This window comes from Tursiops truncatus, chromosome 19 (assembly GCF_011762595.2).
Source record: "Tursiops truncatus isolate mTurTru1 chromosome 19, mTurTru1.mat.Y, whole genome shotgun sequence".
NCBI lineage: Eukaryota > Metazoa > Chordata > Mammalia > Artiodactyla > Delphinidae > Tursiops > Tursiops truncatus.
The window spans coordinates 46,994,257-47,021,783 of record NC_047052.1 but is presented as its reverse complement, the minus strand read 5'-3'; the positions used below and the strand labels follow the sequence as shown (position 1 = coordinate 47,021,783).

The window sequence follows — 27,527 nt, the reverse complement described above, 5'->3', positions numbered from 1 at the left end:
GGCTTCCTGGAGGAGATGTCTGAGCTGAGACCTAAAGGACCAATAGGAATCAGCCAGGAGGAGGAGAAAGTCATTCCAGGAAGCGGGAACAGCCTGTGCAAAGGCCCCATCTCTACCCTCCTGGGATCCCAGTCTAGTGGGGGAAACAAACCCACCCCCAAGGAGTGGGAATCCCAGAGATGACAGATATCTGACTTAGCCTGGGCTATACCTGAGACCAGAGGCATGTGCAGGAGAGAGCAAAAGGGCATTCCAGGTAAGGAGAATAGCCTGTGCAAAGGCCTGGAAACAGGAGGATATGATGCTTTTGAGGAACTAGAAATCCGTATGCTAGGACACAGAATCCAAGAAGACAAACAATGAGCCAGAGGCTGGAGGGTTGGGAGGAAGCAGGTGGTATAGGACCTTGTGATTTTTTTTTTTTCTCTTTTCTTGGTACGTGGGCCTCTCACTGTTGTGGCCTCTCCCGTTGCAGAGCACAGGCTCCGGACGCGCAGGCTCAGCGGCCATGGCTCACGGGCCCAGCCGCTCCGTGGCATGTGGGATATTCCCGGACCGGGGCACGAACCCGTGTCTCCTGCATCGGCAGGCGGACTCTCAACCACTGAGTCACCAGGGAAGCCCTGACCTTGTGGTTTTTGAGCTGTGTCCTGAGGGCAATAGGGAGGTGGAAGAGAAATCCAAGGCAGTGGCTGGAGAAGTCCAGGAAGGCTCCCATGGCAGTGGATGAGGAGCTGGCCTCCAGGGAGAGGTGGGAGTCCCCCAGAGGAGGTCCTGGGCAAAGACCAGAGGTGTGACAGGGTCTGAATCGTGCAGGGCCTCCTTTTGCAGCCTTTGGAGATTGGTCTTTGTCTGGGGACACTGGGCATCTATGGAAGGTTTTGAGCAGGGGAAAGACATGATTTAATTTACGTTTTAGAAGATCTCTGTGGCTGTTGTGTGGGGTATGGATGAAGCATGTTTTTTGGGGATGAGTGTGTTTGTCCCCATCTTGGGGGCCATTCCTGTCTAGGGGGTGAGAAGGGGATGGGAAGTGTGTGTATGTGTTAAAGGTATAAATCATTCTCTGGCCTTTAAGAGCTCCAGCCTGGTTGGGGATAGACACAGACATTCTGCCCCCGGTGTGCTCAGGGCTGAGACGGAAGGAGGTGCAGCGTTGGGTAGTCGGGCCTAGGGGAGTGAGAAGACTCTGCTGGGGGTCACAGAGGAGGAGCCACCAGAGCAGTGTTCTGAAACATGCATAGGAGTTTACCAGGTGAGAAAAGGGAACAGCCTCTAGGAAGACAAAAGAGGGGCTGGTGGGTCTCCGAGCCATGTCTAGGCTTGTCTGGTCTGGCTAAACTTGTTGGCTGGGAGGAGCGGAGGGCATCAGAAGGAGGGGAAGAAGGGCCTTGAATGTCGTGCCGAGCATCTTGACTTTTCTCTTGGGATTGATGGGGAGCCAAAGGGGGATTTTGAGCAGGAGTGGGGCGTTGCTCTCAGGCTGGGTGGGGGGTAGACTGGAGACTTGGTGTGCTAGTCTTGTGGGAGAGGATGAGTTCTGAACTGGGGCAGCAGCTAAGCGGGTAGAGAGGCACGGAGAACACTGAGAGATTTGTGAAGTTTCACCAGTGAGACTTGGGGGACCGATTGGTTGGATGTTGGGGAAAGAAGGAGTCCAGGAGACTACTGGACGCCCCTTGAGCTCCCATCCTTCCCAATGTCCATCACCTCTAAGAACCAACATGCTCCCCCATCTATTAAAAAATAAGCAACTGACCCACTTACTTCTGTACCGTGTTTGCACTTCATTGTGCCCAGTCCTCATAACATCCTCGTGAATAAGAGCCAGCTGTCTTTGAAAAGCAGGGGCATTTAGGATCAGATCTCTGTCCAGGATGGCTTGGGGGTTAGGCCCATGTTGGGCAGAAACAGGAGGACTTGAACTTAAGGTGGAACTTGGGGAAGGCAGATGGTGAGCCGGCCCCTGGTGGGCACTTGGCAAAGATGTGCTTGTTGTGATTCTAGGAACAGAGCTTTATAGTTTGGTTGAGGCTGGTAAGAGTCGGGGAGGTCTGGTTGCCTGGCCTGGCTGAATTGTTCTGCGTTCTCCAGACCACAGCTCGGGGTCTATGTGTGATGTTCTTGGGGGCTCTGGCCAGAGCCTGAGGGAGAGCTGCCAACTTCAGTATTCTGTCTTGTGCATCTCTTCCTTCCTTCATCCAGTATTTCCTGAGCCCTTGCTCAATACCAGGCCCCGTGCTGGGCAATGTCAGGGAGGGATCCCCAAGATGAGTAGGCCCAGGCCCTGTCCTGTGGGCCTCCTAGGCTGCAGGGGAGACACACCTGGACACAGGTGGCTCTGGCCCAGAGGAATGAAGGTCGTATTGGAAAGTGAGAACCTAGAGGGGCACCTAACCCAGCCCGAGGGCATCAGGGAAGGCTTCTTGGAGAAGGTGGGGAAGTTTGCTGGCAGGAAGGGAGAATGTGCTCTAGACAGAGAGAGGAACTTCTGCACAGGCCCAGCTCCTGATAGAGCTGTAAGCCGTGGGGTGATGTGAGACAAGTTGAGACTCCAAACGCCAGGTTAGGGAGCTGGACTTTCTCCTGGAGATGGTAGGGAGCCATGGAGGGCTTTTGAGCAGGGGAGGGTAAGGGCCAGATGTCGAGCTGGGGAGATCCCTCAGGGACCCATGTCAGCACAGGCCACGAAAGAGGCTGGATCAGTGGTCCTGGTGAGGGAGGACAAGGCCTGGGCTGGCATGTTAGAGTCACCATCTGGGATCTTCACACCAGCCTTGACGGCTGAGGAGAATTATCCCCATTTTACATCAAGGAAACTGAGGCCCAGAGAGCCCATGGAACTGGCGCAAGATCCCACAGCTCGTGAATAGTGGACGAGCATCTCCGGTATGCAGATGGGTGTACTGAGGAGCATGGGTAGAGGGGCTGGCCTAGGGTCAGGAGCAGAGCTGGAACCCAGGTCTCCTAGTCTCCCTAGCCCACAAGCCTTCCCTGAGCCCCTAGTGGGAGATGTGGGATGAGAGAACCTTCTGCAACCAGGACCTGGCAGAGAGCAGGAAGAGCGACAGTGCTAGGAGTAGTAGTGTTATGAAGTGCTAGGCCTACCGTAAGCACTTCAGGTGCATTATCCATTACGGCCTCCCATGCGGTCGCAGTCAGACCAGTGGGGACTGCAGTCATCTGAACACTCACCTGGGCCGGGCGTCCAAGAAGGCTCCCTCACAGGGAGACGGTTGATGCCGGCTGTCAGCTGGAAGCTCAGCTGGGGATGACAGCTGGGACGCCTACGCATGGCCCCTCCATGTGACTTTTCATAGCATGACAGCTGGGTTCTGAGAAGGAGTATTCTACGAGGCCCAGGTAAAAATTGCAGGCTTCCTCTGATCTAGCCTCGGAAGTCCCAGAGCATCACTTCTGGTTTGTATTGGCCAAGCTAGTCTCTGAGGCTCTTCCAGATACAAGGGGCTGGGAGTCAGCCATCATCTCCTGATGGGATTAGGGGCCAAGAAGTATGAATCGACCATAGTGATTATATCCCTATTTTACGGATGAAGAAACAGATCCAGAGAGGTTAGCTGACTTGACAGCTAGTGGCTAGTAAGTGGCAGAGCCAAGATTGGAGCCCAGGCAGTCTGGCTCCAGAGTCTGTGGCCTTAGCTACTTACTATTCAATACAATAAACAGAGAGAAGAGACCCTGGGTGGGGGCAGAGAGGAGCTGTGGTGCTCCAAGTTTCAGTCTTTGGCCAGGGGGAAGAAAGGGACCTCTTCCCCTAGAGCTCTGTTGAGCCTGGAACAGAGGCCCCTCACAGAGGCCCTTTTCCATCTGGGAGTATGCCTCCCTGCTCACGCCTGGACTGACCCTCAGGCTTGGGCATGTCTGAGGCTCAAGAATAAATGGGAAGTTCTGTGTGACCACTGGGATGGGGTTCCTCTCTCTGCACTTCAGTTTCCCCATCTGAATAGTAGGCGGTGTTCAGCCTGATCTCAGGGGTCCTTTCCAGGGATGACACTGTAATTTCTTCTTTGAGCTTCTGTCCCTCTTGCTGTCGCAGCTCTGACCTCCCTGGGCTGGGAGCCTGGGAGCCCCTTGAAGGCAAGGCCCAGGTCTGACTCATCTTTGGGCCCCCATCCCAGCGTTACGAGGAGCAGGGCTTGGTGTTTGTGGGGGGGCTGCGTGGAGGCATGGGGAGAGGGTCCGCACCTGAGCCTGGCCCACCTGTTCTCACTGCTCAGCCCCGAGCTCCCAGTACCGGATCCTGCTGGACTTCCTTTTCCTGGACACGGAATGCACGTATGACTACCTGTTCGTGTATGATGGTGACTCCCCCCGCGGGCCCCTGCTTGCCAGTCTGAGTGGGAGCACCCGGCCTCCGCCCATTGAGGCTTCCTCAGGCAAGGTTGGTGGGGCCTGGCTGCGGGGCTGTGGCTGGAGGATCTGAGTGGAGTGTGCAGGACGGGGGGTAGATACACAGAGGGAAACAAAGGGCGGGGGGACTTGACATCAGTCAGAAGGATAGAGGGACAGAGAGAGGTGGAGAGAGACAAAGAAAGGAGATGGGGACCCCAGGGTGGGGTGGGGGCAGGAGTGGACCCTCTCCCAGTCCAGCCCCAGAGCCCCACCCACCTTGTGCCTGCAGATGCTGCTGCACCTCTTCAGCGATGCCAACTACAACCTGCTGGGCTTCAATGCCTCATTCCGCTTCTCCCTGTGCCCGGGGGGCTGCTACAGCCATGGGCAGTGCCAGCCCCCAGGGGTGTGTGTCTGTGAGCCGGGCTGGGGGGGCCCTGACTGCGGCCTGCAGGAGTGCCCAGCCTACTGTGGCAGCCACGGCACCTGCGCCTCGGTGAGCCTGGCCCCAGCTGTGTTCCCCTGGGGCCCTGCCCTGTGGTCACAGCCACCACTCGCATGTCCTAGACCTGACTCTGCCCCTGCCTGAAACAACCCCTGCCATCCCATCCTCTCCCATGATGCTGACCCTGCCAGGGACCCTGCTCCCTCCTACAGTTCTCTCTCTCCTTCCAGATCCCACTCCCCCAACCTGTTACTCCACTTCCACTCCACCTTCACTGGGGGCCCCTCCTCTGCCTGAGCTCACTCCCAACCTCACCTGTAGCCCACTTCTCACCTGTGAAGCTGCATGCCTTCCTCGTGCCAGGCCTGACTCCACCCTCACACCCAGCCGCTCTGTCTGGCCTTGGGCCCCCAGCCATGACTTCTGACTTTTGACCACTGACCTTGGGCCTAAACCATGCATATCCAGCTTTGGGCCTGGGTCATGCCTTGAGCCCTCCCTGCCTTGACCTCCCCGGATCTGAGCTCTTCCAGCCCAGGCCGACATTGACTTCATCAGTTTTTTTTCTCCAACCTGTCTTTCTGTCTTGTTCTCATTTTCCTTTCTGGGTCTTTTTCTTTTCTGTTGGTCTGCCTTCGTTTCTCCTCTTCTCTGCCTCCCTCTGATTGTGTCTCTGTGTCCATCTCTTCCTCTGTCTGTTGGCCTGTCTCCTTCCTGTCTCTTTCTTTGCCTCTCTGTCTTTATTTTTCCATCCTCTCCTTTCCTGTCCATCTCTCTCCTCCGTTTTGCTCCATCTGTCTCACTCTGGCTCTCTCTCTGCTCCCTGTCTGTTTCTTTCTCTCTCTCTCTGTCCCTGCCTTTGTGCCCCCTTCCCCCCAGCCCCTGGGACCATGCCTCTGTGAGCCTGGTTTCCTGGGACGCGCCTGTGACCTGCACCTTTGGGAGAACCAGGGGGCTGGCTGGTGGCACAACGTGAGTGCCGGGGACCCCGCCTTCTCTGCCCGTATCGGGGCGGCTGGTGCCTTCCTGTCCCCACCGGGGCTGCTGGCTGTTTTCGGAGGTAAGCAGATGGGATATGAGTCTGGGGTCTAGAGGCCTGGCAGCCTGTGGCCAGGGCCTGAGACTGTCCACCTCTCCACAGGCCAGGACCTCAACAGGGCCCTGGGTGACCTCGTCCTGTACAACTTCTCTGCCAACACCTGGGAGCGCTGGGACCTGAGTCCTGCCCCGGTATGGACCCCACCTCTGCCCTGCCTGGAGGTGCCTGTCCACTCTGTCAGACCCAGCCAGGGCACCCCAGAGCGACCCCATCATCCTGCACACCCCTAACTCCCGCAGTGTGTTACATGACCACCTACACCTCCCGCTTCTGCTGTTCTGTCTTTGATTTTCTTTCTTCTTCGTTTATCTGCCTTTCTGCATCTTACCTTTCTGTGTGTCTCCTGTCTCTCTTGGTCCATCTTTCGGTTTTTGTTTCTGACTCTTGGTCGTCTGGTCTCTCTCGGTCTCTGTGTCTCCTTCTCTCTGGGTTATATACCTCTTACTCTCTACTGGTCTCTGTCATTTCTCCCTGACTCCGCCTTCTCTTATTGTGTTTCTCTGTCACACCTCTCTTTTTATTTGCATGTGTCTGTCTTTCTGGGTCCGTCTCTCTTCTTTTCTCTCTTTGCATGTCTCTGTCTTTATCTCTGTCCCTCTCTCACTTTCTCTTTCTCTGTATCTCTGTCTCTCCTTCTTGCCCTGTCTCTGCATCTCTCTCTGTCTTTCTCTTTCTCTGTGTCACCATCTGTTTCCCTCTCCATCTCCGTCTCCTGGTCTCTTCCTCACAGGCTGCCCGTCACTCCCACGTGGCTGTGGCTTGGGCCGGCTCCCTCGTGCTGATGGGTGGTGAGTTGGCTGACGGCTCCCTCACCAGTGACGTTTGGGCCTTTAGCCCGCTGGGTGGTGGCCACTGGGAGCTTCTGGCACCAGCTGCTTCCAGTTCCTCAGGGCCGCCAGGCCTGGCAGGTCACGCAGCAGCCCTAGTGGACAGCATCTGGCTCTATGTGTCTGGTGGCCGCACCCAGCACGACCTCTTCTCCTCTGGCCTCTTCCGTTTCCGCCTCGACAGCACCAGTGGGGGCTATTGGGAGCAGGTGATTCCGGCAGGTGGGCGGCCCCCTGCCGCCACTGGCCATTCCATGGTGTTCCATGCCCCGTCGCGTGCCCTGCTGGTTCACGGTGGACACCGGCCCTCCACTGCCCGGTGAGTCACCTGCCCCACACCCCATGCCTTGCAGGGCCAGGCCTGGCCTAACACCCTGGGCCTTTATGCTTTAACGGTCTTTGCCCACTGATAGACCCCTGCAGTCATTCAGTCACCCCGTCTGTCATTCATTCACTCATTTGTTTATTCACTCATTTACTCCCCGACTCACGCATTCTCTAGTCTGTCATTCAATCTCTTGGTCACTTGCTTCCCTACGCACTCCCACTCATGCAGTCATTTAACCAACCCCTGCTTGGTGTCTAGCCCTGGCTAGATTATGCAGGGAACCCAGAGATCAATCAAACCTGGGTCCTGCCCACAAGGAGCTTCTAGTTCTGAGGGGATATAAATCCAGTAAAGCCAGTCTCAACTGTGGGCCCAGAGGAGCCTCAAGCTCCTCCTCTTCCCCTCCCCTACAGGTTCTCTGTGCGGGTGAACTCCACCGAGCTCTTCCACGTGGATCGGCGCGTGTGGACCAGCCTGAAGGGCCGGGATGGGCTTCAGGGCCCACGGGAGCGGGCCTTTCACACGGCCAGTGTCCTGGGCAACTACATGGTGGTCTACGGTGAGGAGGCGCCCCGATCCCACCTACGTGCCTGCCTGCCAGGGGCCCAAGGCTGAGCTGAGGCTCCCTGCAGGGGTGTCCTCACCTCCCCCAGGCTTGCCAGCTGTGCCCCTTTGCTCCTTTCCCAGGGGGCAACGTGCACACCCATTACCAGGAGGAAAAGTGCTATGAAGATGGCATCTTCTTCTACCACCTTGGCTGCCATCAGTGGGTGTCGGGGGCCGAGCTTGCCCCTCCAGGAACTCCTGAGGGTGAGTGGCCCCTCTGTTTCCATGAGGGGCTCCTGAGCGTCACGCTTGCTCCCACAGTGATCCTGGGCTTTGGGAAGGAGCCACCCCGGTCCTTGTTGGGGTGAGCCCAATATCCTATCGGAGCTGGCCTCAGGAGGCACACCTGCACTAGAGATAGGACCAGGGCATTGTTGCTATGGAGATGGGAGACATTTTCAGAAGCATCAGATCTAGGTTCCAATCCAGGTTTTGCCAATTATCAGCTGTCCCAGGGGACTGCCTACGAAGAAGCAACTTTTTCAAGGTCACACAGTGGGCAAGTGGCAGAACCAGGATGGCCATTCCTAAACAACCTTTTGTACAAAAACCATCATTTAATCTCTCTGTACCTCAACTTCCCCTCTGTAAAATGTAATAACACTTAAACCACTGGGCTGTTGTGAGAATAAATTGAGTAAAATGAAGTGAAGAAAGAAGACAGTCCAGTGAAGGGCCCAACACATTGTCCCAATAGCGCAAGGCCAGAGGGCTCACCTGGAGGGAGTGTGGAGAAGCCTTTCAAGCTCATTAGATCAGAGACTGCTTTGTGAATGGGAAGAAAGTCACAGGCCCTCTCCTCAGAAAGACACTTGTGTGCACAAACTGGGCATATCCTTTCATGGGACTGTGGACTTCCCAGAGGCCCATCTGTTCTCCCCACCCTTCTGAACAGAAGAGTGAGGACAAAGGACAAACATAAAAGAAGGGACAGTAACATTTAAGGGGTGGGCAAGAGGAAGGGTCCCCAAGGAATCCTGTTTGACCATCAGGAATGGGGCTTCCCTGGTGGCCCAGTGGTTAAGACTCCACGCTCCCAATGCAGGGGGCCCGGGTTCGATCCCTGGTCAGAGAACTAGGTCCCACATGCATGCTGCAACTAGGAGTTTGCATGCCATAGCTAAGGAGCCGGCGAGCTGCAACTAAGGAACCGGTGAGCCGCAACTAAGGAGCCTGCTGCAGCTGAGACCCAGCACAACCAAATAAATAAATAAATAAATATTAAAAAAAAAAAAGGAATAAAGCCTCAGCCTAGCATTGGAGGCCTCCAATCCAGGGCTCCACTGCTGCTCCTGTCCCTCCTTCAGACCCCTTCACTGGGTAGGCCAGAGTGTGAGGTTTCTGGAGGCCGCCTCCTTCTTTGTAGATTTTGATGCCCTGGGCCAAGTCCCATACACTTCCAGAGCATACGGGTCAGTAAAAGTGTGAGGGAGTCACCAATCACTGACCGCTTACCCGTCAGTCAGGACTCTTGGTTGTAAGTGACAGAAACCCCACCCGACCAGCTTAAGCAAAAGGAAGAATTTCTTGACTCACTTGAGTGAAAACTGGCTGCAGGCTGGCCTGGATCCAGGTGCTCACATAATGGCATGAGCCATTTCTCTCCCCAGTTCTCAGCTGGATTTCCTTCAGTCTGTAGCAGGTTTGCCTTTTGTAGATGGTCACCAGCAGCTCTGGGATTATATCCTACCCCTTTAAAATGCCCAGAGGGAAGACAGTACCTTTTTCCCAAGAATTGTAGCAATTGGGTCCCCTCCCTGAACTAGCCACTGACTCTGATAGGCCTGGGCTCAAGCCCTGCTGCTGCTAGAGGCAGGGACAGCTCGACTTGAGCCTTGTGGACTGGGGGTGGGAGGGGTGGTTTTCCAGAGGACAGTCAGAGGCTGTCACCAGCAGGGAGGCTGGTGTCAGACAGACAACAACAGGTGACAGCCGGGCGGCCTGCCTCACCGCTCCCCGAGGGCAAGGTTCCATGCACGGAGGAGGAAACCAAGATTCAGAGAAGTCAGGTCTCCTGCCCAAGGCCACACAGCTAGTCAGTAGTTGATCCGTTATTTGAAAGCAAGGAAATGGTTGGTAGATCCAGGATTTGACCCCAAAGGTCATGCTCTGTCTGGAAGGTGACTTGGGCAGCAGTGTGGGAACTCCAGGAAGTGAGAGAGCTAGGACTAGAGCAGGGCCAGGCAGGCGGGGAGGGTTTCCTTGGGCAAGTGGGGTTGAGGCGTAGGAGAGTCAGGGGTGGTCCTCAAGGTGGGAGCCACGAAGGGGGGATGGGGGGTCACATGTCCTCGGGGCATCTGTATTCTCCTAGGCCGAGCAGCACCTCCCAGTGGTCGGTACTCACATGTGGCGGCTGTGCTTGGTGGCAGCGTCCTGTTGGTGGCAGGGGGGTACAGTGGCCGGCCCCGTGGGGACTTGATGGCCTACAAGGTGCCTCCCTTTGTGTTCCAGGCGCCTGCTCCAGACGTGAGCACTGGGGTGATAGGGAGAGGGTGGCTGGGGAGGAGGTAGCATGTTTCCCATGGTTAAGGGAGGAAGTTGGGGGGCGTCCCTGGGAGAAGGAGGGGAGGTCCCTAGGGCCGTGAGAGGAGGGAGGTCAGTCCCCAGGTCCAAGGGAGGAGGAATGGTGGTCCCTGGAGCTGAGGGCAGAGGGGCAGTGGTCCCTGGGGCTGGGGGAGAAGTGGACAGGGGTCCTCAAGGTTCTGAGCAGTTGGGGTTCCCTGGGCTCATCAAAGTGAGCGAGGACGTGGGAGCAGGCCCCAGGTGTGAGGTGCCCCCTCCTCCCTGCCCATCTCTCTACAGTACCACCTGGACTATTGCTCCATGTACACGGACCACAGCGTATGCTCCCGAGACCCTGAATGCAGTTGGTGTCAGGGAGCCTGCCAAGCTGCCCCACCTCCTGGGACTCCCTCGGGGGCCGTGAGTGACTGTCCTAGTACTCTGCCCCTTAGCACGGAGACCTGGTCCTCCGTGTCTTCTTCTGCCCAGACCTGCGCTTGGGAGACTCGTTTTCACACCTAAGATCGGCATTCCTGACTACTGACCCTTGAACCTTTGACCCTCTTCCCGGTCCTTTTGAACTTATGTCTCTGTCCCTGGATCCCCCACCCCTGTCCTCTTGATCTTTCTCATTCCAACCCAGCTTTCAATTCCCTTCTCCAGTCCCCTGACCTTTCCACCCCAAGCCTCCTGAATCCACAGCTTTTCCCAGGTCCCTTAAGCCCCAGTGGATAGTGACACCTGTCTTTCCCCTCTCTGCAGTGTCCGGCTGCCAGCTGCCTGGGCCTGGGCCGCCTCCTGGGTGACTGCCAGGCCTGTCTGGCGTTCAGCAGCACCGCCGCTCCTCCCCGGGGGCCCGGCGCCCTGGGCTGGTGCGTACACAACGAGAGCTGCCTCCCTCGGCCTGGTGAGTGTCCAGTGGCATTTTGGGAGGGGGCAGCATAGCACCCCACGCCAACCCCCATCTCCCGACCCTCCTGTCCTCACAGAGCAGGCCCGCTGCCGAGGGGAGCAGATCTCAGGCACCGTGGGCTGGTGGGGGCCCGTACCTGTCTTCGTTACCTCCCTGGAGGCCTGTGTCACCCAGAGCTTCCTGCCTGGCCTGCACCTGCTCACCTTCCAACAGCCGCCCAATGCCTCCCAGCCTGACAAGGTGGGGAGCCAGGGGATGGGGCCCAGTGTGGAGTGCTGAAGGGCTTGGTCTTAGAGTTTTCATTTTTCAAATGGATCTTTATCACTCTTGCGTTTACCCCTTAAGTCTTTACATGCAAGGGTCTGATTTTCCTTATTGGCCTAAGAAGTTTTAACTGTGGTGAAATGCCCATAACATAAAACTTACCATTAGTGACATTCATTTATCACCTTCACAATACTGTGCAACTATCACCACTCTCTAGTTCAAGAACATTTTTTTTTTTTTTTGGCTGCACCGTGCAGCATTCAGGATCCTAGTTCCCCAACCAGGGATGGAACCCACGCCCCTGTGGTGGAAGCGCGGAGCCCTAACCACTGGGCCACCAGGGAAGTCCCCAGAACTTTTTTTTTTTTTTTCTTAAGCTGCTCCGGGTCTTAATTGCGACCCACAGGATCTTCGTTGAGGCATGTTTTTTGTTTGTTTGTTTTACATTTGTTTATTTTATTTTTATTTTTAAAAAGTTTTTTGGCTACGTTGGGTCTTTGTTGCTGCATGTGGGCTTTCTCTAGTTGCGGCGAGCAGGGCTACTCTTTGTTGTGGTGCTCAGGCTTCTCACTGCAGCGGCTTCTGTTGTTGCGGAGCACGGGCTCTAGGCGCGCAGGCTTCAGTAGTTGTGGCATGCAGGCTCAGTAGTTGTGGCTCACGAGCTCTAGAGCACAGGCTCAGTAGTTGTGGCGCACGGGCTTATTTGCTCTGTGGCATGTGGGACCTTCCCGAACCAGGGCTTGAACCCATGTCCCCTGCATTGGCAGGCGGATTCTTAACCACTGCACCACCGGGGAAGCCCTGTTTTTTTGTTTTTAGTTGCGGAATGTGAACTCTTAGTTGCAGCATTCATGTGGGATCTAGTTCCCCGACCAGGGATTGAACCCGGGCCCCCTGCACTGGGACCATGGAGTCTTACTCACCAGACCACAGGGGATGTGCCCCCCCAGAACATTTTTATAACCCCAAAAGGAGACCCCATATCCATTAAGTAATCACTCTCCATTCCCCTCTCCCCTTGGCCCCTGGCAACCACTAACCTTTTTCTTTTTCTGTATCTGGATTTGTTAACACTGGATAGGTCATATAAATGGAATCATATAATACGTGGGCTTTTGTGTGTGACTCCATTCACTCAGCATAATATTTTCAAGGCTCATCTGTGTTGTGGCATGTGTCAGAACTTTGTTCATTTTTTAAAAAAATTTTATTTATTTATTTAGCTGTGTCAGGTCTTAGTTGTGGCACATGGGATCTTTAGTTGCAGCATGAGGGATCTTTAGTTGCAGCATGCAAACTCTTAGTTGCGACCTGTGGGATCTAGTTCCCTGACCAGGAGTCGAACCCGGGCTCCCTCCATTGGGAGCACAGAGCCTTAGCTACTGGACCACCAGGGAAGTCCGAGAACTTTGTTCCTTTTTATGGCTGAATGACATTCCATTGTATGGCCATGCCATGTCCATTCATCAGCTGATAACATTTGGGTTGTTTACACCTGTTGGCAAGTTTTTCCTTTTTAAAAAAATATTTATTTACTTATTTATTTATTTATTTATTGGCTCTGTCGGGTCTTAGTTGTGGCACGTGGAATCTTTCGTAGTGGCGCGGGGGCTCTTCGTTGCGGTGTGCGGGCTTCTCTCTAGTTGTGGTGTACAGGCTTCATAGCACATGGGCTCTATAGCCCACGGCACGTGGCATGAGGGCTCTCTAGTTGTGGCGCATGGGATTAGTTGCCCTGAGGCATGTGGGATCTTAGTTCCCCAGCCAGGGATTGAACTGGTGTCCCCTGCATTGCAAGACGGATTCGTAACCACTGGACCACCAGGGAAGTCCCTCTTTTTTTTTTTTTTTAATTGAGGTATAATTGACAAACAACCTTATATTAGTTTTAAGTGTACAACATAATGAATTGATATTTGCAAATATTGCAATGAAAACCTATTTTCAGTATGAGTGGAATTGCTGGGGTAATCCTATGGTTAACTTATTGAGGAATCATCAAAGTGTTTTTCCACAGTGGTTCCTTATTAATTTAAAAAATAGGTATTATAGTCACATGGTTCAAAAACCATAACAATGGGGACTTCCCTGGCATCCAGTGGTTAAGACTCTGAGCTTCCAATTCAGGGGACAAGGGTTCGACCCCTGGTCGGGGAGCTAAGATCCCACATGCCGTGCAGTGTGGCTAAAAAAAATAAAATAAAATAGAATAAATGAATCCTATATTGTTAAAAACAAAAACAACAACACAAAGAAAACCGCACAACAGTGTAAAAAGTTGTTGAGTGAAAAGTCTCTTCCATCTACCCAGTCCTCACCCCTCAGTGTGGGAAGCTGGCCTCAGCATCCCCCTAACTCAGGACCACCCTAACTGTCCCCAGAAGGTCTATTTAGATTTCTTACATATCCTTCCGCTGTTTACCTATTCAAATACAAGTAAATGTGACATTTAATTATTTTTCTTTCTTGCACCAAAAGTAATATATTATCTACACTGTACTACCACTTCCCTTTTTTTCTTTTTTCTTTTTTCTTTTGTCTTTTTGGTGGTGGTGTTGTTTTCTCATTCTCCTTTTTTTTCTTAACGTATCCCGGCAAGCTTCCCATAACAGAACTTAGGAAACACCCTCTTTTTTTTTTTTTTTAAACAGCTTCATAGTGTTCCATTTACATTCTGATGCCGTAGTGTTACAGTTTATTTAAACAGTCTCCCATGATGAACCCTTGGGTTGCTCCACTCTTTTACAATTACAAGAACACATGCTAGCAGTAAATCACGAAGTATGTGCGTCGCTTCAAACGTTGGATTTGGATCTGGGCTCTTTTTTTTTTTTTAAACATATATACTGGTTCATTATATAACAAAGAACATGGTACATAGGATGAGGTCCAGAAGGGGCCTGAGCTTCTGTCCCTGTGGAGTTGGGGTGTGACACCCTCCTGGCACATGAATGTGTTTACTAACCTGGAAGGTCTCCAAGCCCCCTAGTTAAGGGATCTGGACTCTTAAGGGCTTAGGTGGAAAGATGGGGTGTTGAGGAAGAAGATGCTGAAAGGTCCAGGGTCTTGGAGTTTAATGAGAGGTGGAGATGAGCAGGGGCTGGGACCCTGTTGTCTGCTGTCTGAGTCGGAGTCCAACTCTTCTCCCAGAGTAACCGTGGGCGAGCGATCCCCCCTGCTTCTGGCCTCAGTCTCCCATTTAGTAAACTAGGGAAGGAGATTGGGTTGCCTGGTCTTTTCTAGCTCTGATGTGGCTGGAGAGGTGTGAGGACCATGGGGCGATGCAGAGAGGTCCTCATGCACGCCTCCCTCCTTGGCTGGCACAGGTCTTGATTGTCCGCAGTACGACCATCACCCTGACACCTAGCTCAGAGACCGACGTGTCCGTGGTCTACCGTGGCTTCATCCACCCACTGCTGCCAGGAGGGCCTGGAGGGCCAGGGGCTGAGGACGTGGCCGTGTGGGCCCGGGCCCAGCGCCTGCACGTACTGGCCCGGATGGCCCGTGGCCCTGACGCAGAAAACATGGTGAGGGTGCCTGGGACATGCAGGGGGCTGTTTATGGTAAATATGGGGGCTTGGAGGTGTGGTGGGGAGGAGGAATGGGGAGAAATCAGAGGCGTGGGATCTATCCTTAGTGATGGGAGGGCCCTGGGGTTTTCAGTTGTGAACAGAACTGGGTGGGGGGCAGATTTTGAAGAAAGGGGAAGGTCTGAGTTACCAAGTCAGACTCCCCTGAGGAGGACGTGGGTTGCTGGGAGGTTTAGGGGTGCTTGGAGGTTTTGGGGGTCTAAGAAACTCTGAGGCCCTTCTGGGAAGAGGAGGGGTGGGCGCTAGGTGGGTTTGGGGCTCTTGGGGGTTTCAGGGGTCAGTGTGGGTGGAAAGTTCTGAGGCCCCTGTCTGCCCCTCACCCCTACTTCAGGAGGAGGTAGGGCGCTGGGTGGCTCAGCAGGAGAAGGAGACGAGGCGCCTGCAACGTCCAGGGTCCGCTCGCCTCTTCCCACTGCCTGGCCGGGGCCACAAGTACGCGGTAGAGATCCGGGGCCAGCTCAACGGCTCAGCGGGCCCTGGACACAGCGAGCTCACCCTGCTGTGGGACCGGACTGGCGTGCCAGGTGGCAGCGTGAGTACCCAGGTCCCCAGCTCTGACCCTGCCCCAGCCCCTGGCCTCAGATGCCCTGGGCCACAAACTAATTCCCTTGACCCTGACCTCTTACTCCTTGACTCTTGAACTCTGGGCCTCACCTTGAACCCCCCCTGGACCCCAACATCTGACCCCCAGAGTCTGACCTGATCTCGTATTCTGACCCCTGCCCGCGTCTCTGACTCCTCCTGCCCTGATCTTGCTGACCCTGACCTCTGCCCTCCATACTTTGACCTCTCATCTCTGGATTTTCTCAAACCCTGATCCCCTTTTGTCTGCTGATGTCCTAAATCCTGACTTTCTACGGGCCTGAGTTCTCAACCTTGTCTCCAGACGCTTAAGTCTTTAGCTCCAAACTCTAATCCCTATCCCAAACCTTGACGTGGAGCATGGAGCCCCGACCCTCATGTGACCCCCGCCCCCAGGAGATCTCCTTCTTCTTCCTGGAGCCCTACCGCTCGTCGGCCTGCGCCTCCTACCCCTCCTGCCTGGGCTGCTTGGCAGACCAGGGCTGCGGCTGGTGCCTGGCCAGCGCGACCTGCCACCTGCGCCAGAGTGGGGCCCACTGCGGGGACCGCGGGGCCGGCGGCTCCCTGCTGGTGCTGGTGCCTGCCCTCTGCCCACTCTGTGAGGAGCATCGAGACTGCCACGCCTGCACCCAGGTGCCCACCAGGCCACAGCGGGGAGGGCTCGGCACGGAGTCAGCCAAAGCAGGCGACTGAGCAAGGGGGTGGGCCCCCCAGAGCTGGCACGGGTAGCTGAGGGGCCCTGTGGGCGGCGTTGGGGTAGACAGTCGGGGCCCTTGGCGTTTGTGAGCAGTGGAGAGGGGCTGGAGAGTCAGCTTCTGGCAGGCGTGACTCTGCATGCTGCAGGGATCAGAAAACCCAGCTCAGCACCTCTGCACCAGAGGAGCATTTATCCCTTTAGACAGCAGAGTCCAGGAGTAGGTCTTTCGGCCTGCTCGCCCCAGAGGTTCAAACCGCGTAGTCAGCTGTTCACCTCCCTCCACTCCACGTTCTCGTTTTCCCTGGAGGTTCATTCCTTGGGAGTGGCAAGGGAGCCTCAGGGGCTCCAGACTTTTATCCCCCCACCCAGCCACTGGAGCCCCAAGGGGAAGGAGAGCACCTTTCTGTCCCCACCTCACTCACCCGTCAGTTCAACAGAAGTCTCAGAAGTGCCTTTCATTTGCTCTAATTGGGGCTTGTGCCAGCTCCTGGACCGATCAGTGAGGCTGGGAGGAAGGAGAGTGTCCCGCTGCCCATCTCTGGACCCCAGGGATTGAATCAGCGCCACCTGGACCACATACAGTGGTGCTACTGCCCAAAAAGGGAGTGGGTGCTGGTCAGGCAGAACCCATGGATGTCAGTGGCTGTAGGAAGGAGCTGGGCTTGGAACAGGGGTCTGTGGGCCCTGGCAGGCAAGGGAGGCAGCTGACTGTTGAACTGGTGCTGGGAGACTGGTGCTGGGAGCCCCAGGGAGAAGGCTAAGCTGGGCTCTTATTCCTCCAACCTCCCAGGACCCCTTCTGCGAGTGGCATCAGAGCACCAGCCGCAAGGGGGACGCAGCGTGCAGCCGGCGGGGCCGGGGTCGGGGTGCCCTGAAGAGCCTGCAAGAGTGTCCCCCACTCTGCAGCCAGTGAGCCCAGCTGGGCCCAGGGAGAGGGTGTGTGAGGGTGTGTGGGGGCCAGGCTGTGGGGTGACCCTGTCCCTGCTCCCCGCCCCCAGGCGCCTGACCTGTGACGACTGCCTGGCCAACTCAAGCCAGTGTGCCTGGTGCCAGTCCACCCACACCTGCTTCATGTTCGCCGCCTACCTGGCCCGGTACCCGCACGGGGGCTGCCGAGGCTGGGACGACAGGTGCGGTCTGGGTGGCAGGGTTCCAGGAGGGGAGGGCGGAGACCAGGGTAGGGGTGGCTCTGACAGCCCCACACCCATCACCCTGCAGCGTGCACTCAGAGCCGCGGTGCCGGAGCTGTGACCGCTTCCTGACCTGCCACGAGTGTCTGCAGAGCCACGAGTGTGGCTGGTGTGGCAATGAGGACAACCCCACGCTGGGACGGTGAGGCGGGGCGGGGGCCTGGGGGCGGGGCCGGGTGGAGGCTCTCCGCCCACCCTAATTCTAACGGCCTCTGTTTCTCTGCCCCTTTGCCTTTTTCTTACCATCATCTCTGTTTTTCTCCCCCCCTTCTCCTTCTCTCTGTTTCGCGCTCTCTTTTCTCCCTGCCAACTCTTCCCCTGTCTCTGTGACTTGTTTTCTCTCATCTTTCCTTCTGTTTTCTTTCTTCTTGTCTGTTTCTGTTTCTCTTCTGTCTCCCTTTCACTGTATCCCCCTCTCTCTCCTGTCTTTTAAAATCCTTTTTTGTCTGGCTTCTCTGGGTTTTTCTCTGCCTCTCTTCCATCCCTCTTTCTGTCTTTCTCCGTATTCATATTTCTTTCTCTGTCTCTGATTGATCTCCCCTCTCCCTGTTACTGTTTTCCTGTCTCTGTCTCTTGTTTCTTTATCATCCCCCCGCGCCCCCCCACCCCGACCCAACCACCTTCTTCAACCTCGCCTCCCTCCCCAGTTGCCTCCAGGGGGACTTCTCCGGGCCTCTGGGTGGGGGTAACTGCTCCCTGTGGGTCGGGGAGGGCCTGGGGCTGTCTGTGGCCCTCCCTGCCCGCTGGGCATATGCCCGCTGTCCGGATGTGGATGAGTGTCGCTTGGGCCTGGCGCGGTGCCACCTGCGGGCGACCTGCCTGAACACACCCCTCAGCTATGAGTGTCACTGCCAGAGGGGCTACCAGGGTGATGGCATCACATACTGCAACCGCACGTGAGTAGGGCATGGGTTTCCATGGAGATGTCGCCCCAGGGCTGGTGCATGCGGAGATGTTGGGAGGAAGTGATCACAGTGCTGGGCTGCCTCCCATGGTGCCAGCCTCTCCAGTGAGCCTTGGGTTTTTACCTTGCAGAGCAGGCCCTCATTAGAGTGATAGGGTCCTCAGCGTAACACTAGTTCACTGTGGAGACAGGTCGCCCGTGGACTGCAGGCCACAGGCTTCAGCGTTGCCGTAGAAATGGAGGAGGATCAAGTTGAAAGGGGTTTTCACAGGGAACAGATCACCAGTGGTGATATTTGGTTACTATAGAGACAGGAGTTACTACATGTGATGGGGTTGCCTTGGAGACACGGCCACCCATGGAGTCCAGGATCTGTGGAACAGGCAGTAGCTTATGATGGTGTTGCCATGGAGATAATGGGGTGGAGTGGGATGAGGGGGGATGCCTTGGGGGCTCCAGGCCTACCCAGTCCTTCCCCCACCCCTGCCACGCCCCCTCAGGTGCCTGGAGGACTGTGGCCATGGCGTGTGCAGTGGCCCCCCAGACTTCACCTGCGTGTGTGACCTGGGCTGGACATCGGACCTGCCCCCTCCCACGCCTGCCCCAGGACCCCCCGCCCCCCGCTGTTCCCGGGACTGTGGCTGCAACTTCCACAGCCACTGCCACAAGCGGGGGCCTGGCTTCTGCGATGAGTGCCAGGGTGAGCAGCCCTCATCCTGAGCTCCTCGGGGCTGCCTCAAGGGAGCCTCCTCGGGGCTTCTGTTTTCTTTTGTCTGTGTGGGGTTCTGCGTCCCCTCCCCAGCTCTGAGTCCCTCTGTCCCATTGCCTGCTCCTCACCCCAGACAGGTTTCAGTGCCACCCACCCCTCTGGCGGGCCTCAGTACTCCCTCTTGGGATTTGCAGTTGCTCCCCAGTCGGGGTTCCAGTTACCCTCCTTTGAGCCAGGTGGGGTTGGGGAGGGTCGGGCTCCTTCTCGCTCTTGCCGCTGACTCTGCATCCTGGCTGCTGGGGCCTCCACAGACTGGACGTGGGGGGAACACTGCGAACGGTGCCGGCCGGGCAGCTTTGGTAACGCCACAGGCTCAGGCGGCTGCCGGCCCTGCCAGTGCAACGGGCATGGGGACCCACGCCGAGGCCACTGCGACAACCTCAGCGGGCTCTGCTTCTGCCAGGACCACACTGAGGGCGCCCACTGCCAGCTCTGCTCTCCTGGCTACTATGGGGACCCCCGGTGAGCCAGGGGCCACCCAGGCGGGGCAGGGTGGGGTTAGGGACATGGTGGGATAGGGCAGGACTGGTCTGACACTGGCTCTCCTCCATCTCCCCAGGGCTGGTGGCTCCTGCTTCCGGGAGTGTGGGGGTCGTGCCCTCCTCACCAACGTGTCCTCCGTGGCACTGGGCTCACGCCGGGTTGGGGGGCTACTGCCTCCAGGTGGTGGGGCAGCGAGAGCTGGGCCAGGCCTGTCCTATTGTGTGTGGGTTGTCTCAGCCACCGAGGTGCTACAGCCCTGTGCCCCTGGGACCCTCTGTCCCCCACTTACCCTCACCTTCTCTCCCGACAGCAGCACCCCCTGCACGGTGAGCACCAAGGGCACTGATTACAGGCCCACGTCTCCCCCACCCAGTCTGAATCTTCAGACGAACCCTGGCCCCCACGTCCGTGTTTTTTCATCCATCAAACTCCCAGATCTGTTCCTCAGACTCCTACCCATTTGTTCCTAAGCCCACAGACCCTCCCATTTCCCAGATTGCCTCCTGTTTCCTGGACTCCAGTTTCCCATTCCCCAGTCCAGGTATGGTAAATATTGGTACCTTGTGTGCCAACTCTGATCGATTGGTGGTGGCTGCCAGGATCTGTGTGTTGAGAAAGAGCCTCCATGCAAGAGTGCCTGATTGATTAACCATGTCTGTTATGAACACAGGAGTGGGAATGGTGGCCTCCATGCCACAGTTTGACAATCTGCCCAGGTGGTTCAAGCAGCCTTTTCCCCAGTCTCAGATTGCCCTCTCTGCTTGAGCTGCACCTCCTCCCAGACCCCAAGCATTCCTCTTTCTCATCCTCATCATCCCCTGATCCTACTCTACACCTCTCCAGCTGAGCTATGTCCTGGCCTTTGATGGATTCCCACGCTTCCTGGACACTGGTGTCGTCCAGTCGGACCGTAGCCTCATTGCTGCCTTCTGCGGCCAGCGGCGGGACAGGCCTCTCACTGTGCAGGCCCTGTCTGGTATGGGGACTGGGGGAAGTGGGACCTCTGTCCTGGGCTGTCCCTTGTCCCTATACCTTGCTACCTGAGGTGGGCTCAAAACCCAGCCTGACTCTGCCAGAGACTTGCTGGCAGTCCCTTGCCACCTCTGGGTCTCAGTTTCTTCAGCTGAGAGGCGAATAGAGAGGATTGTACTGGCTGGGTTGTGTCTCTGGAAAGAAGGGCCACGTGGGACATGTTTTTGGGACACACAGAATGTAGCTGGTGCAAGGGCCCCTGAGCATCTATCTCCTCAGCCCGCTGGTTCTCAGCCAGGAGTGACTTTGCCCCTTGGGTCATTTGGCTGTGTCTGGAGACATTCTGATTGTCGTGATCGGGGCTGCTACTGGCATCTCGTGGGTGGAGGCCAGAGATGCTACTCTGCATCCTGCAGTGCATAGGCTATAGCCCCCACAACCAAGAATTCCCAGGCCCCATTACGTCAGCTGTGCTTAGCTGATGGAGATGCACTAGAAGTAATTTGTTACCCATGGCAGTTAAAGGGCCTAGGTTTGGAGATGCTTCTCTTCATACTGTAAATCAGAGTGGCTCCAAGGCTGTGAGAGAGAGGGCAGAGTTGTAGTTGGCCTGACGGCGATTGCACACGAGCCCAGACCCTTCACAGTGAGCAACTAGAGCTGAGGGGCCCTCGATTTCATTTCACTCAGCAAATGTCTACCTGCAGTAAGCTGGGCCTGAGCTAAATTCTGGGCATGTGGCAGTGAACAAGGGACACAGGCACTGCCTTCACGGGCTCACAGCAGAGGTGGGGAGTGACAAACAGCAGGGAGCAAATTGTAGGCAGAATAGTGACACTTTTGGTAAGGGACAGGAGGAAATGGAAAGGAGTGGGGAGCCTGGCTTGTCTGGGGAGTTGGGGAGGGAGTCTTTGCAGCAGGGAGATTTCACGGTGTGGGGAAGGGGCAACTAGTTCAGGTGGAGGAATAGCAGATGCCCAGGCTCTGAGAACAGGAAGCGGGTTGGTGGTGCTGGAGCGGGGAGGGCCGGGAGAGAGGGAGGTGATGAGGTCAGAGGGCCTGCAGGCCACCCCTCTCTTTTTTTTTAAAATAAATTTATTTATTTTCATTTATTTTTGTCTGCGCTGGGTCTTTGTTGCTGCATGCGGGCTTTCCCTAGTTGCGGCGAGCGGGGGCTACTCTTCGTTGCGGTGCACAGGCTTCTCACTGCGGTGGCTTCTCTTGTTGCGGAGCCTGGGCTCTAGGCGCGTGGGCTTCGGTAGTTGTGGCCCGCGGGCTCCGTAGTTGTGGCCTGCGGGCTCTAGAGCGCAGGCTCAGTAGTTGTGGTGCATGGGCTTGTTTGCTCTGCGGCATGTGGGACCTTCCCGGACCAGGGCTCGAACCCGTGTTCCCTGCATTGGCAGGTGGATCCTTAACCACTGTGCCACCGGGGAAGCCCCACCACCGCCCCCTTTTTAAATATCACTTTACTGAGGTCTTGTGACAAGCCTCTGGACTCTCTCCAACAGGGCTGCTGGTGCTGCACTGGGAGGCCAACGGCTCCTCGTCCTGGGGCTTCAATGCCTCTGTGGGCTCTGCCCGCTGTGGGTCAGGGGGCCCCGGGAGTTGCCCTGTCCCCCAGGAGTGTGTGCCCCAGGACGGGGCCGCAGATGCTGGACTCTGCCGATGTCCCCAGGGCTGGGCAGGCCCACACTGCCGCATGGCTCTGTGTCCTGAGAACTGTAATGCCCACAACGGGGCAGGGACCTGTAACCAGGTACAGGTGAAAGAGGGCAAGCTGGACGGGACAGGGAGCCGGGTGGGGGTAATCAGGGCTCCTCCCAAGCTTCCTTCTGCTGTTCCCCAGAGCCTGGGCGTGTGCATCTGTGCTGAGGGCTTCGGGGGACCTGACTGTGCCACAAAGCTGGACGGTGGGCAGCTGGTCTGGGAGACCCTCATGGACAGCCGCCTCTCAGCCGTGAGTTGTGGATGCCCCTTGGCGGGGAGGTGCCATGCAGCCCGCCTCCTGGATCGTTCTCCCCATTCCACTCCCGAGACTACCCACTAGGCCCAGCATGCCACTCTGTAATGCCCTTACCTGAGCCCTCACGTCTGCACCCCACCCACAGGACACAGCTAGCCGCTTCCTGCACCGCCTGGGGCACACTATGGTGGAGGGACCTGAGGCCACCTTGTGGATGTTTGGGGGCCTGGGTCTGCCCCAGGGGCTGCTGGGAAACCTGTACAGGTGAGGACTGCCCTGGGGAGGTAGGATGCCTGAATGAGAAAAGGTTACCTCAGGGGACACTGAGACGTCTCTGACGTAAGAGTCCCCTCGGGGGGGTGCAGGACAACGTCTACAGGTGAAGGATACCCCAAAGGATGCTGGGACACTTGTCGCAGGAGGCTGACCTCAGGGACTGGGACACTTATTTGGGTGGTGCTACCCCAGGGGATGGTAAGGTGATTGTCATAGGAGGGTCACCTTAGGGGTTTTGGGATACCTGCCAAGTGGGGGGGGTGATCCCAGGGGTTGCTGGGATACCAGTGTGTAGGGGGGTCACCCAAGGGCATGCTGGTATGACTGTATAGTGAGGCTGCCTTTTTGCATCTTGGCCCCAGGTACTCAGTGAGCGAAAGGCGGTGGACACAGATGTTGGCAGGAGCTGAGGACGGGGGCCCAGGCCCCTCACCCCGCTCCTTCCATGCAGCTGCCTATGTGCCTGCTGGCCGTGGCGCCATGTACCTGTTGGGGGGGCTCACGGCTGGGGGCGTCGCCCGGGATTTCTGGGTCCTCAACCTCACCACCCTGCAGTGGCGGCAGGAGAAGGTGAGCATCTCTCCCCTCCCCTAGTCCCCACAACCAGGCTCTAGCAAAGGTGACCAGAGCAGCTCCTGCCAGCTTTGCCCCCAGAGGAAGAGGATTCCTCCCAGGGCTTCAGCACAAGCCCCAGAACTGAATTTCATTGGCCATTGTGGGTCACATTTCATTCCTGAGTCAGTCCCTAGCCAAGGGGACATGAGGCTCTGGTCTCCAGGCTGGGGCACAGCCCGCTGTGGAGCCGGTACAGTCAGCCCCATGCAGCCAGAGAGCAGAGGAGCAAGGGCTTCGCAAAGGGTCCCCAGGCTACTCCTACCTGAAGAAGTGACACTGAGCAGGCAGAGACAGCAAGAGGTCTGCTGCTCACCTGCCGGGACCACGGCTGGCGGGGAGGCCTGGGGTCTGACCCGCCCCAGGCAGCTCACGACCTCCTTAGTGGTTCAAGGGGAGTTCGGGGAGCTCTGAGCCTTGCTTCTACCCACAAGATGACCCCTGACCTCTGCCCCCCACCCCCATGACCTCCACCCTTCATCCCCAAGGCCCCGCAGACCGTGGAGCTGCCAGCAGTTGCTGGTCACACCCTTACTGCCCGCCGAGGCCTGTCTCTGCTCCTGGTGGGTGGTTACTCCCCTGAAAATGGCTTCAACCAGCAGCTGCTTGAGTACCAGCTGGCAACCGGCACCTGGGTGTCCGGAGCCCAGAGCGGGACACCTCCCACAGGTGGGCCTGGGGACAGGGCATGGCGGGGAGGGGGCACTATGCTTTTGACTCCCAGCCATCCTCTCTGTCCACTCCTGTAGGCTGTGGTCACTGCCCCCCCTACCTGTTGTCTCCCTGTCTACCCCCATCACCCGCCCACATTCTCAGGATGCTGCCTTTTGAGAAGTTCAGTTTCTATACCCTTCCCAGACTTCATGAGAAGCTGCCTACCTCCTGCCCAGTAGCAGTGGGTCACTGTTTCCCTCTTCTAGGTCCTAGATCAGTGCCCCTCAGGTATTTTCCTTTCTCTCTCTCTCCTTCTACATTCTTTAATCACCATCCGCAAGGTCATTCTGGTCACCCTGTCTCCCTCTCTTGTCTTTCCCAGGGTCTCTTTAATGGTTGTCCTTTAGAACCGAAGGGAGAAGGAGGGGTTGAGAAAGGCTTCCAGGTCTCTGGCATCAGGGCCTGGTAGGGTGGTGGTGTGGTCATGAGAGGGGGAGCCCAGGAAGACGGGGAGTGTTCCTGATCACCAGCCCTTCCCCCAGCCTCTGTGCTCACTAATCCTTCACCCCCAGGTCTATATGGTCATTCCGCTGTGTATCACGAGGCCACTGACTCCCTCTACGTGTTTGGGGGCTTCCGCTTCCACGTGGAGCTGGCGGCCCCATCCCCTGAGCTCTACTCCCTGCACTGTCCTGACCGCACCTGGAGCCTGCTGGCCCCTTCTCAGGGGGCAAAGGTCAGGAAAAAAGGTCCAGACAGATGAGTGTAGGGGGTAGGAGGGAGGGGGGCCCCCCCTTTCCCAGTGCCCCAGGGACTGGCTCAACCTTGGATTCCTACTCTGCCTCCTTTCTGGTACCCCAAGTCTCCCCTTCTTCTCTCTGTGACTTGGAGGTAAGAATCCTAGACCAGGAGGTCAGAGGCCTGGGTTCTGTCCCAGCTCTGCCACACTCTGGGCGTGGCCGTGACAGGTCCCTCCCCTTCCTGGCCTCTCCAGCTGTGAAACGGGACACTGAGGCTCCTTGTGCTTCTGCCTTCAAGGCCAAAGGAGACAGTGGGAGAGCAGGAAACCCCGGGTATGCTGTTTAGAGACAATTGCATTTGCCATCCACACACATATTCCCAAGCCCTTCTTGGGGCTGGACCACAAGGGAGATGGAAGTAAGAGCCCCAGCAGGATACACCCCGGTCCAGCTGGCGAGGTCACCCAAGAAATGTGGGGCTCATCTCAAGCATCTGAGGCTGGGTTCCTGAGGACCAGCATGGGGTTTGGGGGTTCTGGGAGTTCAGGGAAAGGAGATGGCTGTGGAGACAGCTCTGAGGAATGAGGGAGGCTTCCCGGAGGAAGGAGGTGAGATTTGAGGAAGGTTAGGATTGGGTGGGCTGGTAGGGGCTGGGGCGTGGGGAGGTTTGGAGTGGCGGGTGGGCTGAGAGGGAGCACGAAGAGCGGGTGACCGTGGGCTCTGACAGCCCGTCCTGCCGTGTGTCTCCCCATCAGCCCCGCCCCCGACTTTTCCACGCCTCAGCCTTGCTAGGAGACACCATGGTGGTCCTTGGGGGGCGCTCGGACCCTGACGAGTTCAGCAGCGATGTCCTGCTCTACCAGGTCAACTGCAACACCTGGCTCCTGCCTGACCTCATCCGTAAGTCCACCACTCTCCCTGGGAGGCCGCAGGACAACCAGGGGGAGCGCTGGCCCTGTCCTGCGACTCTCACTCATGAGGGGTCATTTGGGTCCCTTCAGGCCCACAGGCAAAGCTCCTGTCCTCTCCACATTATCTAAGCACCCACGGAGACACCCTCCTTCTTTTTCTGTCTTAGAAAAATTTTTAATTCTGTTTATGAAGTAATGATGGTCATTGTAGATAATTTGTAAAATAGGAAGGAAAAAATCCCCCATAATCCCATTCTCTAGAGGCAACGACTGTCATATGTGAGGGTGCTTCCTTCCAGTTCATAGGCTGGAAAGGGATTGTATCTTGCCGTTTTATTTCATTTGACAGTCATTGTAAATGACTGACTGTGTGTGTGTGTCTCCGGGCCTGTCTCCTTTGCTTTTTGTTGCTTTCTCTGACCCTCTGTCTCTAACTCTCTTTCGCTTTTAATCTATTTTTTCCACTGACTCTTTTTTTTTCTTGAGGATTTAAAAAAATTTAGGTGAAATTCACATAACACGATTAGTCATCATAAAACGAACAATTTAGCGACATTTAGTACCTTTACAGTGTGGTTCAGCCACCACCTTAGTCTTGTTCCACAACATTTTTTTTTTTTTGGCCACGCCACGTGGCATGTAGGATCTTAGTTCCCCGACCAGGGATTGAACCCGTGCCCCCTGCAGTGGAAGTGCAGAGTCTTAACCACTGGACTGCCAGCGAAGTCCCCGGGTTCCACAACATTTGTCTCTGTTCTTTTTTTTTTTTTTTTTTTTTTGCGGTACATGGGCCTCTCCCGCCGCAGAGCACAGGCTCCGGATGCGCAGGCTCAGCGGCCGTGGCTCATGGGCCCAGCCACTCTGTGGCATATGGGATCCTCCCGTACCGGGGCACGAACCCGTGTCCCCTGCATCAGCAGGCAGACTCCCAACCACTGCGCCACCAGGGAAGCCCATGTCTCTGTTCTTATTCCACTCTTTTCTGTTCCTTTTTTCTGTTCATGTGTCTCTCTCCCTCTCTTTTGTCTTGCTGTGTCTGATGCTCTTGTCCTATTTGGCCTTTTCTGTCTTCTCTCTGTCTTTCGTTGTCTGTCTCTGCTCTCCTTAGACTGTCTCTCCTCTCAGCATCCCTCTCTGACTGGTACCTTTGTGTGAATCTCTTCCTCGAGTCTCCTGCTCTCTCTCTCTGAACTTTCTGTCTTTCCCCAGGCCCAGCCTCTGTGGGACCACCAATGGAGGAGTCTGTGGCCCACGCTGTGGCAGCGGTAGGGGGTCGCCTGTATATCTCAGGAGGCTTTGGGGGAGTGGCCCTGGGCCGCCTGCTGGCCCTGACCCTGCCCCCGGACCCCTGCCACCTGCTGCCCTCGCCCGAAGCTTGTAACCAGTCTGGGGCCTGTACCTGGTGCCATGGGGCCTGCCTGTCCGGGGACCAGGCCCATAGGTAACCATGGAGACTGACAGCACGTGGGTGGGTGGGTGGTACTGGTGCTCTCCGAAGTGGGTTCTGTGCCAGGCCAGGCTTGTGGGGGAGGCCTCAGCAGGGTGTGGTCTGGTTAGGAGACCAGCTCACACGGGAAAATGGGCAGCTTATCACAGGCAGGGGCAGGCTCGGGGACCTCACTGAGTGGGGAGCCCTGTTTGTGGGCTGGAGTTAGCTGGGTCTGAACTGGGCCGTAAATGACCGGTCAAGTTTAGACCATGAGGGTTCAGAAGCGGGGCTGTATCTGGTGTATTTTAGAAACCATCTGAGCTGGGGAAGAATGAGATTGGAAAGGTGGGTGGGTCAGCTCAGAAAGGGCTTCCGGTGCCTGGCTGAACTGCGCTCCGTCCAGCTCCAAGACTCC

The 27,527-nt window shown here is 56.5% G+C and overlaps 1 protein-coding gene across 3 annotated transcripts in view; it reads left to right on the top strand.

The window, feature by feature from the left end:
* The window catches only part of MEGF8 (multiple EGF like domains 8), a 47,688-nt gene that overhangs the window by 1,652 nt on the left and 18,509 nt on the right, over positions 1-27,527 (top strand). Inside the window, exons 1-31 of one of the 3 annotated variants that reach the window (XM_073795892.1) lie at positions 517-2,889; positions 4,239-4,402; positions 4,643-4,849; positions 5,678-5,858; positions 5,940-6,028; positions 6,628-7,043; positions 7,466-7,611; positions 7,740-7,862; positions 9,970-10,124; positions 10,461-10,580; positions 10,923-11,067; positions 11,150-11,313; positions 14,667-14,867; positions 15,262-15,462; positions 15,909-16,145; positions 17,000-17,118; positions 17,208-17,339; positions 17,428-17,541; positions 18,047-18,295; positions 18,804-19,003; positions 19,324-19,534; positions 19,632-19,881; positions 20,399-20,531; positions 22,036-22,283; positions 22,374-22,484; positions 22,636-22,754; positions 23,129-23,336; positions 23,867-24,047; positions 24,605-24,768; positions 25,528-25,672; positions 26,893-27,124. In XM_073795892.1, the coding sequence (XP_073651993.1) occupies positions 4,643-4,849; positions 5,678-5,858; positions 5,940-6,028; positions 6,628-7,043; positions 7,466-7,611; positions 7,740-7,862; positions 9,970-10,124; positions 10,461-10,580; positions 10,923-11,067; positions 11,150-11,313; positions 14,667-14,867; positions 15,262-15,462; positions 15,909-16,145; positions 17,000-17,118; positions 17,208-17,339; positions 17,428-17,541; positions 18,047-18,295; positions 18,804-19,003; positions 19,324-19,534; positions 19,632-19,881; positions 20,399-20,531; positions 22,036-22,283; positions 22,374-22,484; positions 22,636-22,754; positions 23,129-23,336; positions 23,867-24,047; positions 24,605-24,768; positions 25,528-25,672; positions 26,893-27,124 (5,201 nt within the window). In that variant the 5' untranslated portion in view covers positions 517-2,889; positions 4,239-4,402. Of the gene's footprint in view, positions 1-516; positions 2,890-4,238; positions 4,403-4,642; positions 4,850-5,677; positions 5,859-5,939; positions 6,029-6,627; positions 7,044-7,465; positions 7,612-7,739; positions 7,863-9,969; positions 10,125-10,460; positions 10,581-10,922; positions 11,068-11,149; positions 11,314-14,666; positions 14,868-15,261; positions 15,463-15,908; positions 16,146-16,999; positions 17,119-17,207; positions 17,340-17,427; positions 17,542-18,046; positions 18,296-18,803; positions 19,004-19,323; positions 19,535-19,631; positions 19,882-20,398; positions 20,532-22,035; positions 22,284-22,373; positions 22,485-22,635; positions 22,755-23,128; positions 23,337-23,866; positions 24,048-24,604; positions 24,769-25,527; positions 25,673-26,892; positions 27,125-27,527 lie in introns of those variants that run through there. The other 2 variants (XM_033846416.2, XM_033846418.2) reach the window with 2 other exon arrangements.